General features: G+C 35.5%; 1 protein-coding gene across 1 annotated transcript in view; it reads left to right on the top strand.

Moving 5' to 3' along the window:
* RORB (RAR related orphan receptor B) overlaps positions 1 to 20,083 on the top strand; it is a 183,323-nt gene that overhangs the window by 121,574 nt on the left and 41,666 nt on the right. The window contains exons 2-3 of the mRNA XM_019736709.3: positions 11,845 to 11,930; positions 16,079 to 16,220. Of these exons, the coding sequence (XP_019592268.1) occupies positions 11,845 to 11,930; positions 16,079 to 16,220 (228 nt within the window). The remainder of the gene's footprint in view (positions 1 to 11,844; positions 11,931 to 16,078; positions 16,221 to 20,083) is intronic.

Raw genomic sequence — 20,083 nt, 5'->3', positions numbered from 1 at the left:
AAGTAATTCAAGCCTCTAAAGAAATGTCAAAAACAAAAACGAAAAACCTTTTTCTCCTACAATTCAGTCCACCTGGTAGCATCAAAATTCCTTTGGTAGAAATTCATGTGTAAGAGACACAGCTAACAACTGAGACAACCATAAATATCTCCAAACAAATGTAATTGTAAACTATCAAATAATGATCACGAGTTTTCTGCTTGTACAAGAAAAAATTCAAAAGGAGGACTTGTTAAAATGGAATTTGAAAATCTCAGTCTCTATTCTTACTACTTTGTCATCGTGTCCGTACAACTCCTTCACTAGCTTACATAAACACTGAATAAAGCTGTTAAAGATTACATGCAACATGCTGGATCTGATGAGCTCAAAAATAAGATAGCTCGGGTCCTATAATATCTAGGATTATGCTGGTAATCTCTTTAGGGAAAGTGTACAGTCTCAGCAGAACAGGTACCGCAGTCTTCAGAGAAGCCATGCACTAATTCTACATTTGTTGGGTGTCTATGCTTTTGCCTACATGGATAGAGGGTATTTGTGACATTTATCATAAGGTGAAATTATAAAGAGAGCTTCTAGAGTGACATCCTAAAGGGCACTTTACCCCTAAATAATTTCTGGTGCTGCATGCTGATGAGAATACCTTCCTCTAAATTCTATGTGTCCCCTTCTTTGAAAAAAGCCATCTATGTAAAGATGAATTAAACCCAAACATGCCTTTTCACAGCCTCTGAACTCATTTATGTCTCTAGAGATGAAGTAAAACTTAAGTTTGTCTCTGTAATCCTATAGTTTCTTTTTATTTCAAGATTCAATGCTGAGGCAATGGTGGATGAATTGCAATTTTCTAGAACATAGATGATATAATAATGTAATTCTTAATACAGAAACTTGGGACATATTTTGCTATTATAGCATTGCTTATGTTAAAGACAAAATCAAAGCTCTTGTATAAAATGCAAAAAAATGAGTTCCTAAAATCTGAGTTCTTATACAGTTATCACTGGTATCATTATATGTCCAAGGTGTTCTCCCATAAGTGCAAATTCCCTAATGTCATGTTTAAGTGCCTATTCATACAATTTTTTCCCTAAGTCAACCCTCTGATGGCAAAGGACTCTTTGGGGCTACTGGTACTGATTGTTCTTTTTCCATTTCTCTCTCTCTCTCTCTCTCTCTCTCTCTCTCTCTCTCTCTCTCTCTGATACACACAAAACAAGTGTAAATATCTCACCCATGTTTTGAAGTTTGTTTACATAATTATTTGCTGCCTCAAATAATTTGCTAAGGGCATATTAAAATACAGAAGTGTTTTTAAATATGACAGAGTGACAATATTACTGTTTAGTTCTTGGCCATTCAAGCAAATTATAAGCTGTTATGAGTCAGTTAAATAAAGTTATTATTACATTAGGAAGAAAAAATGTTAATATGGTACTAACATTCGGATCTCATCTGAAGATGGTCCTCATGGGGGAAATAAATCCACCCAGATATCTTAGGAGAAGATAACGATGCTACTTTTATTTTACAAGGTTTCTCTTTTCAAGAACAGAGGCATTGAAATTAGATTCTGATCACTGTATTTTAGAATATATCCTCGTCCTTTCCCCTGTAGTTGTGACTTGTCTCTTTTTTAACACACTTTAAGAGAATTAGTCTTTCTTGGTCACCAAGCAGAAAGAGACATGTTTTTATTATTTTCAAACTCTCTGAACAAGTGCTAAGAACTTCAGGGATGGTCTCTACCACTTCTATTAATGAAGAGAATGAGAAGTATAATAGTATTGTGTGCTTTTCACTCCAAACTTTAGTTACTTGGGGTTTTCTGGGTATGTTTGTGTTTTTTTAATTTAGTAATCATGTTCCAACTTTTGAATTGTCTCCCTTCAAGTATATAATTTAATGGCTTTATTTTTATATTTATCAAGCATGTCCCTGTGAGTTGGTCTTTTCAAGTATTCTTGAAAAGAATCTAGTATAGGAATCGTATTTTAGAACCCAGTGAACGATCCAGGTCGAACTATATGAAATTGCCAATATTGACTATTTTCTGACAGAAATAAGTGGCAATTCCATATGGTTCAACCTAACATGTGACTAGATAAAAGCATGGTTGTTTGATCATTCTAAAATCATTCTGTCACTATTTACTTTTCACTTAATCCCATTAACTAGGTCTCCAAAATAAGCTTAAATGCCTAATCTGGAATTTTACTCTTATAACTGGATTTTCCTTTTTCGATCTTTAGTCAAAAATTTCGAGTTTGCCGTCTCCCTAGAAATTTACTAGAGAGTAAATCCACCTCATTCACCAAACCTTCCCTGTTTCCTCCAGTTGAAGTCAGTGTCTTCCTCTTCCAGGTTCATTTTGTGCTCATTTCAGCCTGCCCTGTGTTCAGATTACTTAAACTGTGTGGGGGCTGTACAATCACTGGATTCATTTTGAAGATAGAAACTTGGTTTTGCACACATCTGTGGCCTAAAACAAATGTTTGTAGTATGAGTTAATGTCAGGTAGCGTGATACCTCCCACTTTGTTCTTATTTCTCAAGATTGCCATGGCTATTCGAGGATTTTTTATAGTTCCATATAAATTTTAGGATTATATGTTCTAGTTCTGTAAAAAAAATGTCATTGGTAATTTGAAAGGGATTGCGTTGAATCTATATATTGTCTTAGGTAGTATGGACATTTTAACTATATTAATTCTTCCTATCCATGAGCATGGTATATGTTTCTATTTATTTGTATCTTCTTTAATTTCTCTCTTCAATGTGTTATAATTTTCTGAGTACAGGTCTTTTACTTCCTTGGTTAAATTTATTCCTAAGTATTTTACTGTATTTGAAGCAATTGTAAATGGGATTGTTTTCTTAATTTCTCCTTCTAATAGTTTGCTATTGGTGTATACAAAAGCAACTGATTTTTTAATGTTTATTTTGTATCCTGCTACTTTACTAAATTCATTTATCAGCTCTAATAAATTTTTGGTGGAGCCTTTGGGGTTGTCTATATATAGTGTCATGTCATCTGCATATAATGATAATTTTACTTCCTCCTTTCCAATTTGAATGCCTTTTATTTCTTTTTCTTGTCTGATTGCTGTGGCTAGAACTTCCAGAACTATGTTGAATAAAAGTGGTGAAAGTGGGCGACCTTGCCTTGTTCCTGATCTTAAGGGGAATGGTTTTAGCTTTTCTCCATTGAGTATGATGTTAGCTGTGGGTTTATCATATATGGCCTTTATTATGTTGAGATATGATCCCTCAATTCCCACTTTGTTCAGAGTTTTCATCATAAATGGATGCTGTATTTTGTCAAATGCTTTTTCTGCATCTATTGATACAACCATATGATTTTTAGTTTTCATTTTGTTAATATGATGTATCATGTTAATTGATTTGAGGATAATGAACCAAACTTGCATACCAGGAATGAGTCCTGCTTGGTTATGGATCTTTCCAATGTATTGCTGAATTCAGTTTGCTAATACTTTGTTGAGGATTTTTGTGTCTATGTTCATTAGGGCTATTGGCCTATAATTATCTTTGTTTGTAATGTCTTTGTCTGGTTTTGGGATCGGGGTGATAGCGGCCTCATAAAATGAGCTTGAGAACCTTGCCTCCTTCTGGATTTTTTGAAATAGTTTGAGGAGAATAGGTGATAATTATTTTTTGAATGTTTGGTAAAATTCATCTGTGAATCCATGTGGTCCAGGGCTTTTGTTAGTTGGGAGCTTGTTGACTACTGATTCAATTCCATTGTAGTAATTGGTCTGTTCAGATTTTCTGTTTCTTCTTGATTCAGCCTTGGAAGATTGTATGCTTCTAGAAATTTATCAATTTCTTCCAGATTGTCTAATTTGTTGGCATGCAGTTGCTCGTAGTATTTTCTTTAAATTTTTTTGTATTTCTGTGGTGTCTGTTGTCACTTCCCCTCTTTCATTTCTGATTTTATTAATTTGGGTCTTCTCTCTCTTTTTCTTGATGAGTGAGAGACAAGGTTTTTAACTGAAGCAAATAATTGCTGTTATTTTACTAATTTGGGTCCTCTCTCTCTTTTCCTTGATGAGTGAGAGACAAGGTTTTTAATTGAAGCAAAAAATAATTGGAAAAAATAGCTATCAAGTAGAGTATATGTCTTCTTTTTTTATAGAAAGTTCTCTTTATAGAGAGTTGGGGCTTGGGAGCAGACACCCTGAATGTTAAATTGTAAGATGTCTTCCCTTCCTCTTTTCCAGAATTTCTCAGATTTTATTGTATATATCAATCATTGAGATATTGTTACAGTGAGGATTCTGATTATGTTGATCTAGGATAGGACTTGAGTACCTGCATTTCTATCAAATACCCAGAGAACAACACTTTGAGTAGCATATCTCAGGACAGCATTATGACAGATGATAGGAATGCAGTGAGTATCCATCATGACTGCTCAATTCTGTGTTAACTAATCTGCCCCCACATGGTGGGGCAGCTTCCCAGATGTTTTGTTTCCAGAATTACCATGAATAGCTGAAATGGGTTCATTTCTCTTTCAAAAAAAAATTTGTTTGATCTCCTTATCTCCACCAAAAGAAGTAAACTTTGTGCAATTCCATTCTTAAAATAGAAAAACTATTTTTTAAAATCTTTTCAAGAGAGGATTTTTCTTTTTCTTTTTAATTAGTTTATTGGGGTGACAGTGGTTAGTAAAGTTACATAGGTTTCAAGTGTACAATTCTGTAATACACCATCTATATATCACATTGTATGTTCGCCATCCAGAGTCAGTTGTCCTTCCCTCACCATGAATTTGATCATTACCCTCATCTACCACCCCTCCACCATGCTCTGGTAACCACTAAACTATTGTCCATGTCTATGAGTTTTTGTTTCTTTGTTTGTCTTGTTCCTTTGTTGTTTTCAGTTTTATATCCCACATATCAGTGAAATCATGTGGTTCTCGACTTTTTTTCTGTCTGACTTATTTTACTTAGCATAATAATCTCCAGATCGATCCATGTTGTCACAAATGGTACTATTTCATCTTTTCTTATGACAGAATAGTATCCCATTGTGTATATATACTATATCTTCTTTATCCAATCACCTATCGAAGGACACTTTGATTGTTTCCAGGTCTTGGCCACTGTAAATAAAGCTGCAATGAACGTCAGAGCATATATATCTTTTCAGATTTTTTGGATATGTACCCAGGAGAAAGATTGCTGGGTCATATGGATTTTTCGCACCGAGTATCCAGAGAGTGAGCTAATGGCCACAACCCCAAGAGCAAGTCTACAGAAGAGGGGGACACACTGCCACACAGTGTTATAATGTGAAGAAGATATAGGTTCAGCTGACAATCGTTAAATCTGCAAAAGAAACCCAGTACACTAAGTGTTAATTACAGTAAGGCAAGATGTTTCTGGAAACACACTGGCTTCTCTTTCTTCTGCCTTGTCAGTTAATGACCAGAGTTTTTGTAACTAATCCTTCCATTGTCCTACCACCTTTTGAACAAAAGAGAAATGCCTAAAAGACAATAGCAGAAACTACTTTTCCAGAATCCTGTCAAGTTTTTAATTTTTCCTAGTGCCAGAAAAATTAAAAATTCCATCAGTTCTTAGAGTAGCTACAACTGTAATTACCTGGGATCATAGAACAGCTCTTCTCAACCTTGAATGCCATCCTGGGGAGCTTGTTAAACAACAAATTCTGATTTCATTGGTCTGGGATAAGTCTTGATAATCTGCATTTCTAACATGCTCCCAGGTCATGCCAGTGCCACCGGTCTTTGGATGGACCACACTTTGGGTGGTCTTGGTACATATTAACTCCTTTCAACCTGAATGATGTTAGGTCCTACACACACATTATCTCATTATAATTAAAACTTTGACAGGACAAAATATATTTAATGGGAATTAATTCATAAATTATGAGTTTAAAACCACTATGATTTATGAAAGTGATTTGTTTCCAAGGGGGATATTCAACTTATTATCAGTAATTGCTACTAATGATAATACTAATCACTCTCATTGTTGTTTGTTGATTACATTCTCTGTTATTTCAATCTTCTGAGGAGTTAGAGTAGACAAGCAATACTTCAGAGGTAAATGATCCTATGTAAAAGATAAATCAACTGCCTTCATGATAATCCTACCAATCGTGCCTTTAAAAAAAATCATCCTTTGCCACTAATGTATGATAGTAAAATTTTTTTTTTTAAGTCTAGCTTCTAATGATATATAGTTCAGGATATTAGTTACCTTTAGGTCATTCAGATGCTGTCTATCAACTGAATGAAACAGAGGGCTCACACAAACCACCACCCAGAATATTACAACAGAGAGTTTGGGAAGAAAGAGAGACCTCAAATGCTGATGGGTGTGGCGCATTATAGTAGGAATTAGAGTGCACTGACTTTCATGCACTGTATTTGGGATTTAAGCAGGAAGCTGGGATTACGATGCTGTGTGCCCTGATGAGCTATACATGAACACAAACCTGATCCAACATCAGGAATCTTTTAGACTCGCTATATAGCATGATATAAGGGCGAAATCTCAAAGACTTACTTTTTTTTTTGAGGGTCTCATTTTTTCCACACTTCCATCCCACCCCAATTTGGGAGTTATTTTCTGACAAATCAGTGTTACTATGGAACCAGATCTTAGAAATATTTGCTTCATCCTTTGGATTTGTGGTTATGTGACATCGGAAGATTTTATACCTAAGAGAGGTAGACACATGTCAATCTGCCAGTTAGAGAGGGACAGAGTACAAACAGTGATTTTTAACTTGGATTTGCTGCAAATAATAGATGGGATGCAATTTAAGTAGATGAGATGCAATTTGAGCTACTGAAACCATCTTTGAAAGGATTTTAACCAAAATAGTCATCTTTATTGGAAGTTTTTATAAGTGCAAACTGTGTTTTACTCAGACATTAAGAGTTTTTCCTGCACTGCTCACTTTTAGTATAAATGGAAAATTCTGGGAAACTGAAACTGAGAGGCAAACCCAGTGTCCAGGAATGGGAGTTATTGTAGACTGGGTAGTTGCTTATTTCCCTTAAGGAAAAAAGGAGGTGAGGGCAGAAAACAAAAGATACCACAAGTATAGCCCCAAACCAAGAGTCAGGAAATTACTGGGCACTCCTTAATATTTTCAGATTCTAGGAAAAGGATTAGGTTTTATTGATTTTACAGATGGTTTATATGCTACAGAGAATTCCTACTTAATAATGTGATTCATTTAATCCTCAATGGGGCCTAATCACTTGGGGTGGGGGGGCTATACCCAAATATACATCTACCCTAATCTCAAGATTCTGATTTCTTCTCCTCACCCCATATATGGAAAATCAGTATTGCTTAAAGTCTCTTTTATAAAACGGAGTATGTCAAATCTCTTGATTGTACTGAAAGAGAAAGAAATTTAGTACCACTGCTTTAAGATGTTATAAAAATTCTATTTTGGGCTCCATAGAAAATATGAAAAAAGAGTATGACCTGGATCCTGTCGTCAATGGACTCAAAATACCCAGAATATAAAATGGCCAGGTGGAGTTTTAAGAGATGGAATTGAGTCACAAGAGCACACAGAGTAAAAATGTTTCCTCCAACCAGAAAGTACCTGAATAGCCTATTATTACTACCACTCCTGATGGATGCTTTTAAGAGTTAAGATATTTTGATGGGTCAAAGTGATACATTTTCTAGTTAACTCCTTAGCGTGGATTAGTTCATCTAAGTTAACACCTGCCTTTACCAGCAGGGGATTCTGAGAGAGCAGAACAAAAGATGTGTACGTTTTGATTAGTAGGAAGAATTGAATACATGGTGATTTTGTGTGGTGTTGTGGTAAGGAGCCTAAGCAAGGAAGGGCCTTCAGGAGGCACTGGAGGGGAGAGAACTACCATCTTCAAAAAAGAGACAAATTTTGACTACTCCATAATTGTTGAATAGGATCTGCCTGCCAAATCACGGCATATTGCGTTAACTATACTTCATAAATTGTTCTAATATAACATAAAACATCAAATTATTTAAAATTTTTCATGACTTTTTTTGACATTATAAGAATATCATTTCAAGAAAAATTGCATCTGATTGTTTTATAAACAAAAAATTTAATTGGTAAACAACATTTTAACTAGAGTCTCCACAAAGAATTACCAATAGATCAATATAAGTGAGAGGAAGATAAAAGAAATGGAAAAACAGAAAAATGAGCATACGAGCCATCTCTCAGGGCATTTCAGCTCCTCTACATTTGTCTCTCAGAGAATGGTATTTGTTAATTAATCCCCAAGTGAAGCAAAGGTATGAAAGTTGAACTCCCTCCTCAGTTTCCTTATCACACCATCATAGTAATAGTTGGTGAGGTCCAAGTCACCAAATCTTCCCTAGATGTTCAGTTTGAAACCACTATCGGTAGCATGTCACCAGATCTGTATTCACTCAAGGCAATTTCATGGGAGGCTATGGCTGGTGTAATGCTATTTAGAAATGGCAACTGTTGGAACAATGAGGTGACCTGTTGTCCTAATCCGTGTCTGAAATACTCGTACTCTGTCTTGAAGATGTGCGTTAGAAAATACATAGTATGAAGTATGAACTTGTATTTCAGAAGTAGTTTATTTTAAATGAGAGAAAAGGAAAAGGATTAGTACTTTACATGATTTAAGTTTATCTTCACCTATAATAAACCTCAGATGATCTATTCTGCCATAAGAAAAAATGGTCATAGGTTTTCTAAATCAATCATCCCTTCCCACACACAGCAACACACATGTACCCTTATAAGTGTCTTCTTTCTCTTTAAAAATACTGTTAAAGTGTTTATGGTTCTTCAGGATTACATGTTGAGCTAGGATTATAAATATGTATAAATATGCAGATGCTGTATGGAATCATTTCTTAGCCCATTTGTATTTCTGAAGTTGCGTTAGATAACCTTTGTGGCTTTCAAAAACATCTTCTCACATCCCAGGGGGCAAATTACCTCTATTTTCATTTCCTTTAGAGTTAGATCATTTTATAATTAAGAACTTATTGAAGCAGATTCTCCCCATGTGTAAGTTACTCCCTGGGGAGTAATTTATGCAAAGAGCCCCTCTGACTTAATATCATATAAGCCTAAAAACTGTACAATGGATACCTGGGATTTTTAGTCAATTTTGTAATCATTGTAAAGAGTCCACCGTTTGAAAGGTTATCAAAAAAATGAAACAAAAAGAAAACAGTACAAATAACTTCGTTTGGTTTTTATAAATGATAAGATTTTTAAGAAAAAAAATAGTAATGTGGTTTATCCTATTTCTTGTCCGAAAGTATTAGTAATAGCAGTTCACAATGATGATGATGAAGAATACTGACATTTTGTAAGTCTTTGCTATTTACAAGACACTTCTACTAAACACCTCATTTAATCCTCATAAATCTATGAAGTTTGTCAGCTAAGCTTTATAAACCAAAAAAACAAGATCAGAGATTTTACCATGGCCATGGCCCCAGTCATTAACAGATTAGGGACTGGAATCCAAGAGAACAGAAGTGAACAGAACATCAAATCTCTCATTTTTCTGTATCACAAATCTTGAAAATAAATACTAGCTAATGTAATGTGAAAGGTAAAAAACTAGAAGCAAATAAAAATAGTCTAATAAGTATTTTAATTGACTTTGTCTCTTCTGATATTTTCACCATTATCTCTTCAGCTGGTGTTATTGCAGTAATATAGGAATTCAAATTTGTATTCATATTTTGTCTTTGCGGATGGCAGAGAAAGGGCTACTGAATGAAATATCAGGAAAATTGGGTAATTTCTGGTTGCCATCTCCCAGGTCAGCTCAAGGGCATCATTAACCACCTGGATCCTCAGTTTTCTCATATGAAAAATAACGATATAACATTGAATTAAGCTTACTAGGTGACTTAAACTTACTATGAAATATTTAGTTTCAAGAAATTTAATATGCTACTAAAGCTAAGTATTAAGTTGGTGCAAAAGTAATTGTGGTGTAAAATGTTAAAAATAATTGCAAAACCGCAATTACTTTTGCACCAACCTAATATCCTTTTTTAATGTAGAACAATAAGAAAAAGAGGGTATTTCTTGCATTTATTTGTTTTGTGTAGTCAAGGGTGAGAAACTGCAAAAAACATCCAAGTGGCACATTGATATACAAAGCATTTGAAGCATATTTTGCATAATTATTTTAAATTGGGAGTTGGAAAAGCAAATCTTCGTAGTGTGTTTAATTTTAACAACACTTAGAATACTATCAGAGACACGGGAACTACTACATTCTAAATAAAGTTTATCCCATGAATTTATCTATAATCTTGATGCTGATGACTTAAAATCATCTTTCTAAGAGGGTCTATATACAGGTGCCTACATGACACCAAATTGCACACATGTAAAATGGAAAGCCCATGCCCCACCATAATCCACAAAGTAGTTGCCTTACCAACATCCCCATTTTTTGTCAAACATACTATTGAATCTTACCCTCAAGGCTAGGAAGCTAGAAGTCACCTTATTATTCATTGGTTTCTACCTCTGTGTCCTTTCTGTCATTTATATTCTCAACCTCTACTTTTGCACTATCTTTTATTTGCCTCTTCTTCTCTATTTATCCTGCTACTGATGTAATCCACACGTTCATCTCCTAACACCAGGTTAGGTATAGCCTTTTGGTCTTCCACTTGTTTCTGGTTAACCTACAAAACTCACCTTTGTTAAGGTACCCAAACCACCACTTTCATCATTTCTTCCCCCGTTCGCTTCCTTGATTCCCTGTGACAAGTGATATCAGTTGAAAATTCCTCTGCCTAAATTCCAGGAGCTCCATAATCTGCTATCACTTCCTCTACCCAACTATAAGGCCCAAGTTTCCATTAGAGCCAGATTGCTTTTCTCAATGATCACAAGCCACAATCATTCTGAACGTCCTTCATTCATTCTGGACCTCCTTTATTCATTCTGGTCTTCATTCATTCATTCCAGACCTCCTTCATTCATTCTGGACCTCCTTCATTCATTCCAGACCTTCTTTATTCATTCCGGACCTCCATCATTCAATTCTGCTTGAAGAAATGCCCTTTGCCTTTCACTTTAGCCTAACTAAATCCTACACAATCTTCAAAAGCAACCAAACTGTCACTTCAAATGAAATGATTTTATTTCCTACTGAAGTCATAGTTAGTACTCACATACTTTATCATTTTTCTCTGATTTCTCCATGTATTATATTTTATTAATTAGTTTATTGGTGTCAGTATATTGTATCTTGTGTCAACAACCTTTATCATTTTAGTGGGCACATAATGTATGCTCAGTAAATATCTGGCTGATTCATTATTGGCATTTTCACAAGTAAACATTCAGGCACGTAATGTATAAAGTCACCACCGCCGCCTTCAGTTTTGCTTTATTTACTTATTTCAAATATTACTGAAATAAGGCAATGTGGTAACTGTCAGTGACTTAATGTTTGAAGTGCAAAATAAGAATACCAAAGACAGAGATTCCAGGGATTTCTGCATCACACTATTTCAAAGTCAAGTTTAAAAAGGAAAAAAGAAACAGTGAAGGCAAAAGTTTAGAAAATTTCTGGTCCCTGGTTATATTAGTTTGAGATATATATTTTGTTTGACAAAAAGAAAGCAAAAATGCCCTTTCAATTAGAAGCAGCTTAGGGAGGCCATTCAAATAGTAGTGGATGACCCCACATCCACACCCCCAGTATCTTCCAACACTAAGGTCTGGCGGGGAGGGAGATAGGAGGGTGAAAGGAAGAAGACAACTCTGTAAGCTCAAAATGTCCGTTTTCCCTTTTCAGCACAAATTGAAGTGATACCATGCAAAATTTGTGGCGATAAGTCCTCCGGGATCCACTACGGAGTCATCACGTGTGAAGGCTGCAAGGTATGGGACTTAAACACAGCACTGCCCAGAGCAGCCATGTTTGCCCCAGCCCTCCATGTACCTTGCTATGCAGGTGGTGACACCTTTTTAAAGAAGGCCTGCTAAGGGAGTCTGGTGCCTGCTGCTGACATTCAGGAATTCTCCTTTGGTGGGTGGGTGGGTTTGTTTTCCCTTCTTTGTCTTTTAACCTTTTTGTTATTGTCTAATTTGTCAGCAGATACTTAAAAATGGGTTGTTATGTAAAATACCGAATTATTCACATTTACAGAAATATAAATGCTGATACTTGCCTTTTTAACAGTATTGTGTCCAGCAAATTCCATGGCATTTATTACTATATATGAAAGAACTAAAGACTTTAAGCTAATGGGCCCATATTTATTTATCTGTTTGAGAAAGAAGAAATCAAAGTAATAGTTGCAATATGTATATGGCCATCCTTTATTCTCACATGCCAGAAAAATATCTTAAAAACCGGAAGCATGAAATGTTAATAGACCACATAACCTCTAAATTAATTAAAAATCATCTGCCCCAACCTTCTTATTTTTCAATGAGGTCCTGAGGTATAAACAAGATTATGTCATTTGGCCAATGTCACTGATCTAGTTAGTGAGAGAGCATGACCAGAAACAGTTTTTTCATTCTAAGTCCAGTGTTCCCCTCCCAGACAGATGCAACCAATCCTTCCAAAACAAACTCATTCCTATGGGCAAGTTGCTTTGAAAATACAAAGCTGGAATAGATAGATGATGACAGATAGATAGATAGATAGATAGATAGATAGATAGATAGATAGATAGATAGACAGACAGACAAAGAAGGTGGGGGAATAGTGATTAACATAGACTTAGTCTGAAACAAGAGAAATTTGAAATTTAACAGCAAATTTGTTAAATGAATCCTTAAAAGGAAAGAGAGACTAAATATCAAGGGGAAAAAACCAGTCTACAACTAATTTTAAAGGGCAATGTGTAACCAGAATAAATAAAATGCTGCTATACTCTGGGAAGGAAAATAGATATGCTGGCAAAGTTACTGGCAAAAACAATTATATTTTTGATCAAAGATGCAAGAAAGTAAATTATTAATTTAAGATCAGCAAATTGAAGGAGAAGTAGCACAATCATAGATTCTAAGAACCAACCTTAATCTTAAGAGACTTTCAAATGTATATTAAACAAAAAGTATTTTAATTGTCAAATAGTGGTGCTATGTGAAAAACCGTCAATGTCTTATAAAGTCTCAAGAAGTATGATTCCTGGAATTGAAACTGGAGGTGAGAAAAGGAAAAAAAAATAATGAAAATAAATTCGGGGGAAGGATGCAGAGATGAGACAATAACATTAAGGTGGTAAGTAACCCATCAACATACAGACCTGCTTCAGAAGTGATTATCAATCATCCATGTTTGACCATCATGAGATGCGCCTTGCATTCTGTTCCTCGTCAGACCTGCAATTAAGAATTGCACGTTATCCACCTTAATTCAATTTTTTCAACTCATCAGAAGAAACAATAAAACAAAACTACAAATCAGCAATTTTTGTCCCAACCCCTAAAATAAGCTATTACTATCTCTGTGCAGGTAGACAAATCATTTTCTTTGTAAACACTAATAATTTTGGAATCAGAACCCTCTCTAATGAAAGCATTTCCACCACTGTGTCGGTTTATTGTGAAATTTTAAAAGCTCTGGTCATAGTATCCACAGAAAAAATATTTTTTCAGATTTGTGTCAATGTGAAGCTTTGTGTTTCATTGTATAAGCTCTATTTTGAAAATATCTGATTTCAGAATATGAGGACATATTGATGTTAAGGAGTAAAACATTAAAAGCAGTAATTTCCAGAAGATTTAACTGCTGAAGAAATATATTCCAACAGGCCTATAGTCAGGAACAAGTGTTCAGGCTCCTGTCATCTTTTCTGTTTAAAGGAGGAATCCACAATCAAAGAAATTATGCATTATTCTAAAGCATATTCTGAGGTTTTAGTCAAAATAAAATTGTATACCACACCACTTTTTTATTTCATGGAAAAACCCACATTTGTAAATATGCTACATTCTTCTCCAAATAGAAAACTCAAGAAATTCCATTCAGAATAAGATGTCAATGTCAGCACATTTAGTATCAACCTCTGAATTTTCATAATACTGTTTTCCAGTCAACATAAACAACCCATTTTAAATAACATCAATTCAGCTTGTGCACTTATTCAAATTCCTATTCATTCAATAAAATTTGAAATGAAATCTCTTTTTCATGCCAAAAACCTTATTTACGATAATGAGCAATAGAAAAGCAAGAAATGCCTCGTGATTAATGTCAAGTTTACCTTGAATTAGGGTTGTAGCTGTGACTTCGTAAAAGTCTTTTCTGTCAACTCTTCTGCTACGTACCCAAAGATTAAAAACCACCCAATTCTTTCTTAAAATGTAAATTCCAAGTCGTCTTTAATCACGATCAAAGGGCTGAGGTTATGCTTTTTGTCAGCTTTCATGGTACATGAAGTACATCATTTCAATCCCTGGGAGCTCAGATATAATCTTTATTTTAAGGGGCTCCATGCAATCATTTGAACTGGACAATCAGATATCTCATTCTGCCACCGATGGTCCGTTAAATAAATAATACATCTGGATCTGTGAGGATGAAACTAGTGCTTGTTGCTGAGTGGCTTGGGGCTTACAACCACAAAACCAGTTGGCACTCTTTCTCTCTAAGAAGACACTTGGCCACACATCCATTCCTGAGGTCCTTCATAGGTTGGCCAAGATCTCTTTACAGTACCATGCCTGAAACAAAGAGAAATTACCAATCTTGGTCCTGTGTTTATGTAAACTTTGGGAAGTTTTTGCATTAATGTTGATTTTTAACATATTGTTTTAAAATATTATTTATCCTGATTACCAAGACTTTTGGTGACTCTTAAATTTTGTGGCCAAGGTGATTGCCTCACTAGTCTCAACCCTAGTCACAGCGCTGATCTATCTCCTGTTGACAGTTGAGGAAATATAGAAGCTGTTTGACGGAAGCCAGGTGATATATCCCAGGCCTCTCAGCAAGATGGGTAGTGGGCTCTCCACCTGGAACTTTCTTAGGCTTCCCCCTTTCAAAGGGTGATACTATGGGTTATTTTTCCTAAAATTTCTCCTGGCAAAGCTCCTATTGACCACCACTTTGTTCATAGCAGTTTGCATAGCAGTTTGAATTGCTGTATTGCAATTCAAGAGTAAAGAATGATTAGGGAAACTGATTAAGTATGTGAATTAATGGGTAAATGATACTTTCATATCTCTTGAGAAAATGTTCATTTTTCCCAGTAGAGTTTTCTGTAAGATAACTAAGGTGAGTGGTATCCAAAGAATTTAAAAAATTCTCAGCTGTGGGTTTACTCAGAAAGGTAATGTAAGGTCCATGGCAGGTCATTTAGTAGCAGGACCCAAACTTATTTACATGAAAACCTCCTACATCACTTTAGTCTAAGGCCAAACAGAGAGCATTAGTTTAGCTTTTACTTACAGCTCATTTTTTATAGAACGGTTCATATACCATATTGTTTTATTCAAAGATGTGGTTGATTATAAGGTACATCACTGGTTTAAAAAACAACCTTTCAGATTTATTCTGGCCAAATCCAAATTTTTTCAAATGGCTAAAAATGGACCTTAGAAATTAGAAAAAGAGCCCGCACTCCTCAGTACTCTTCTTGCGGCCAATACGCTAAGTTCCTCACTTCCACTGCACTTGATATAAACCTGTATCATTGTCCCCATCAAGTTTTGTCATATTTGGCTTAGCAGTGACATTTTCCTCTGCCACTCCTTTTCCTCTGCTCTTTAGGACAGGAACTCTGTTCTGTTTTTCTTTGCATAGAGCAGCACACCTCATAAATGTCTTTAGTAAACATTGATTAAATGAATGGATGAATGAATGATACCTTCATATCTCTGTAAGTAGTACATATGTTCCCCAGTAAAAACATCTGTAAGCTACCCGAAAGGAGATAGCCAAAGAATTTTAAAAATTAAAACTCAGTTATGTTCACTGTAGAAAATGTAGCAACCAAAAATGTTAATGGTCTTCCTTTCCCGTTTTTTGTTTTTAACTCTTATCTCCCTCCCATTCTCTTTTTCCCCTCTAGGGATTCTTTAGGAGGAGCCAGCAGAACAATGCCTCTTATTCCTGCCCAAGGCAGAGAAACTGTTTAATTGACAGAACCAACAGAAACCGTTGCCAACACTGCCGACTGCAGAAGTGTCTTGCCCTAGGAATGTCGAGAGATGGTAAGGCATTGCCTTCCTATTTCCTACATAAATGTTTGCCGATGGATGCTTTGCTGGAGTCTGTTTAAGCCACTGGAAGAATTCTAGACAAAGGGAATTGGAGATAAGAAAAGAAAAGTATATGCTGGTAGAACATTAAGAGGAAAAGTAAGAACATAAAAAATATCATATTGCCTATGAAATAGGAAGAAAAGACTTTACTGTAGCTTGTGGAGCAACCTGTGCTAACTAGGTTAAGTGAAAGGCACATAGGCCTATAGTGAAATGTGACCACATGTCCAGGTTTGCCTGCAAATGAGGGGTGGGTTTCCTGACACGTGAGATTTTTAGAGTTAAAACTGCAGTCCTAGGCAACTGGGACCTTTTGGTCACTGAGTTAAGTCTGACAGGTACACAAGTGGCTTAGTAGGTAGAGATGCTAAGGAAGAGGCTGAGTTTCTATGGGAAGCCCAGAAGCTCTGGCTGGTCACAGCTACTCATATAAGGATGTAGACTATTCTGAGTCATGATGATGCCAAAGGCTGTACCAGCCATGCAAGTCTTACAAGGGTTGTGTAGGTGGTGTCCTCAGAATATGACTCAAGTGTGTACTCCACCTTCATGCCCAACCCAGCTGGGTGGCTTGAGTCCCCAACTGAACTTCTTAGATTAATGACAAAGGACAAGTAAACAAAGAATTTCATCTAGCTTTTCTTCCATTTTTAAGCATTCATCTAAACGAATTATTTCCCAATTGACATTGGCCACAGAACTCTTATATGAGATAGTGAGCAGCCCTGAGTCTTAGGGCCATTTCTGTCTTATTCTCACTATATCCTCAGGGTCTGGTTAAAAGCAGGAACTTAAGTGTTTGTTTAATGAACCATGCAATTCTCTTTTTCGTGGAGCCTGAAACAAAGACAATGCCCCTGGTACTTATTCTCTATGTGAATCTCCTGGATTCTGTGCCTCTGGTCACAGTTCCTCTAATGAAGTTCAAGGTGATGTCGATGGAGGGTGCACTTGCACCCCCCTGAAAAAAAAAAGGAAAAGAAAAACTTCCAGATTTTTAAAAATTTGGATAATTGGCATGCACTGTCTCTTGGTAAAAAGGAATTTTATGCGTTATTAAATTAAATGTGGGCCTTTTAGTCATTTGATAAATTCACCTCTGCATAGGTCTTGATATGTAAGCACATAAACTGCTTACTTCTTAGCTTCTATTCTCCAAATAGTTACATCTTGAATTTTTGTTTATCTTTGCTCTAATTCCCAACCCACCTAATCTTGTCTTGCACAAAAGTACACCTATGAGGCAAATTTAACCAAAAAATAAATAAATAAAAAGAATTTGAACTTGAGCCCTTTAGTTTATAGGTAAGATAGCTTCTAAAGCTGCAGAGATGTAAATTTCTATTTCTCTAAAAGTTTCTGATAAAACCTTTCTATTACTCAACTGATTTTTTGTTTGTTTATTTTTTTCTACACTTGCTAACCACATAAATTTACTCCTAGGGTAAATTTATAGCACTGTGTACTTCCACATAACTAAAGTGAAGAAAGTGGAGGATGGGGGTTAAATGGTTTTCAGGATTTATTTAGTAAAATTTTATGGAAATTTGAGTTAACAATTTCGCACCTCGTTTTTACCATATGGAGGTAGTATATCACTTGACAGTATTTGAAAAGCCCCATTAATAATTGTGCATAAAGAATAAGTCATTAGTATTTGTCTCTGTCATTTTTTCCTACAATAAAAGGAAGTATCTCTTTTGGAAGGGCAGATCTTGTGGGTCTGCGCTGGTGAACAGAATTCACAAGGGATGAGCATATAGTTCAAGGCAGAGTCAGTGACATCAGCCCACAAAATCGAGGAGATTGTCTGAATCCCATGACGTAAAGGACAGGTGTTGAGCCACAATCTATTCTCAAGGGGGAAGAACTTTACTGCAGCACATAAACCTCTATGCAAGTAAAAGCAATACAGTGTCTAAGGATACTGGGGATTAAAGATAATGATCCATCTTAATATTCAGTTCAGAGACAACCCTGAGGCTGCCAGGGACATTTTCCAAAATGCCTCCTGAGCATGTCTTATGTCAAACTAATGAGGAGGACAAATGCTCAGGGGTGGGAGTGGTGGTTGGGAATGAGAAAGGGCCCCAGCAGAAAAACAAAAGAAAGAAAAAAAAGAAGATTCTCTCTAATAGAAAACAAGTTCTTCTTTACTATGTTATATAGAGGGAATTTGGTCTAAACCTTGATTATAAAGGGTACTTTATACCAAATAAATCATACTAACACGAGGGAAGCTGAATAGGTTTTATCTCTTATTGATAAGTAATGCCTAGTATGTAGCATTAAAGGATTGGAAAGCCCTGAAATTCTGGTTGATTAGCTATGTCTAGTAAGAACTCAAGAAGGACAGGTGGTGTTTCTCCTGCCAGTAGTTTATTATAACTATATTCTACTGGTTAAACAAATATTTTTAAAGTGTGTTAGCAGTCGTATCCATAGCCAGGGTAAAATGCCCTCACACCTAACCTTTTTCTACATACATCCCATCCACCTTCCCCCAGACCTAAAGTGGCATCTTCATTTTGATATTTGCATTTGCTTTTTGTCAATTATGCCTGGGTCCAAGAATATTTACTTCACCATAACTGGTCACTGAAACCACATGGCTACTAGTAGATGGTTCGTTATAACTGTTGGAATTGCTGGACTGTCATTCTCTCCTGAATTTCTGCTTTTATGGTGGTTTATTAGCCATGACACACATATAAATAGAAAACTCAGCAATAACAAATTTGTTCAAATTTAGCTTAGACAAAGAACCAAAGATTAAATCCACTTGGAATACATGCACGTGTTTGTGTATATAATAAGGTGAGGGTATGCATGTATATGTGGGTGTGAATTGATACCATGTATATGTCCAGTGAATCTTCTCTACCATCTTATTTATTTTTTTCTTTTTATCTGGACCCTTCAAAAATGTTAGTTGCAGGAATAGTCAATGTAAATTATTTCCAATTATACTACTAAAAACCAGCAAAAAGCCAGAAAAATGTTTGGCACCAGTAGGAAGATATTGGGTTCCAAAGAGCAAACATGATGCTCACCTTGCAATAATCAAGTATATGTTCTTCTAATCACATGCCTCTATGGAAAAATGGAAGCTGCCCGAAGAGGACAGTTTTCATATTAAGTAAGCTTCTTCATATCCAGAATGTATTGTCCAATATGGTATCCAAGTGTCACTACTTAAACTGAAATTTAAATTAATTATAAAGTTACAGAAAATTTAAAATTCAATTTTTCAGTCACACTCGCTGTATTTTAACTGCTCAACAACCACATGTGGTTTGTGGCTATCATATTAGGAAGCACAGAGAACATTCTATCATCATAGGAAGTTCTATTGGAGAAGAAGTGAGGGGGACGAGAGAGAATGTTTTTAAATTATGAATGGGGTTGAGTAGATTGAATCAGATTTTTTTCTAGAAAGCTTAGAGCCCTATAAAAAAGGCATATCCTTGAAATTTAAAAGAGTTAAATTAAGACCAGTTTCTTGGTAAGCAGGAGATATAAACATAGAGAACTTTACAACCAAAGATTGTAAGATAAAATAATTTCCAAAATGACTATGGAAAGTTATAGAAGATAGTTTTACAATTTGGTTCTCTTGAAACCAAAAACATGTGTCTAGTTGTCATGTGGTAATAAGTAGAACTCTGAAGAAGCAATGACTTTGTTTTATAGTTTATCTTTTAACTATAAAAGTTACTCCAAAATCTTCCATTCCATTTAGAATCCTGCAATCCAAATAAATATGAAAAGATTTCCAATATTTTGCGTAAAATTGTTCTTTGCTACTGTGG

The sequence above is a fragment of the Rhinolophus sinicus genome, chromosome 16 (assembly GCF_057876585.1).
Source record: "Rhinolophus sinicus isolate RSI-liver-muscle chromosome 16, RSI-T2T, whole genome shotgun sequence".
In the NCBI taxonomy this organism is placed as follows: Eukaryota; Metazoa; Chordata; class Mammalia; order Chiroptera; family Rhinolophidae; genus Rhinolophus; species Rhinolophus sinicus.
Note: the sequence above shows the minus strand (reverse complement) of the source record. Positions and strands in the feature narration are given on the sequence as shown.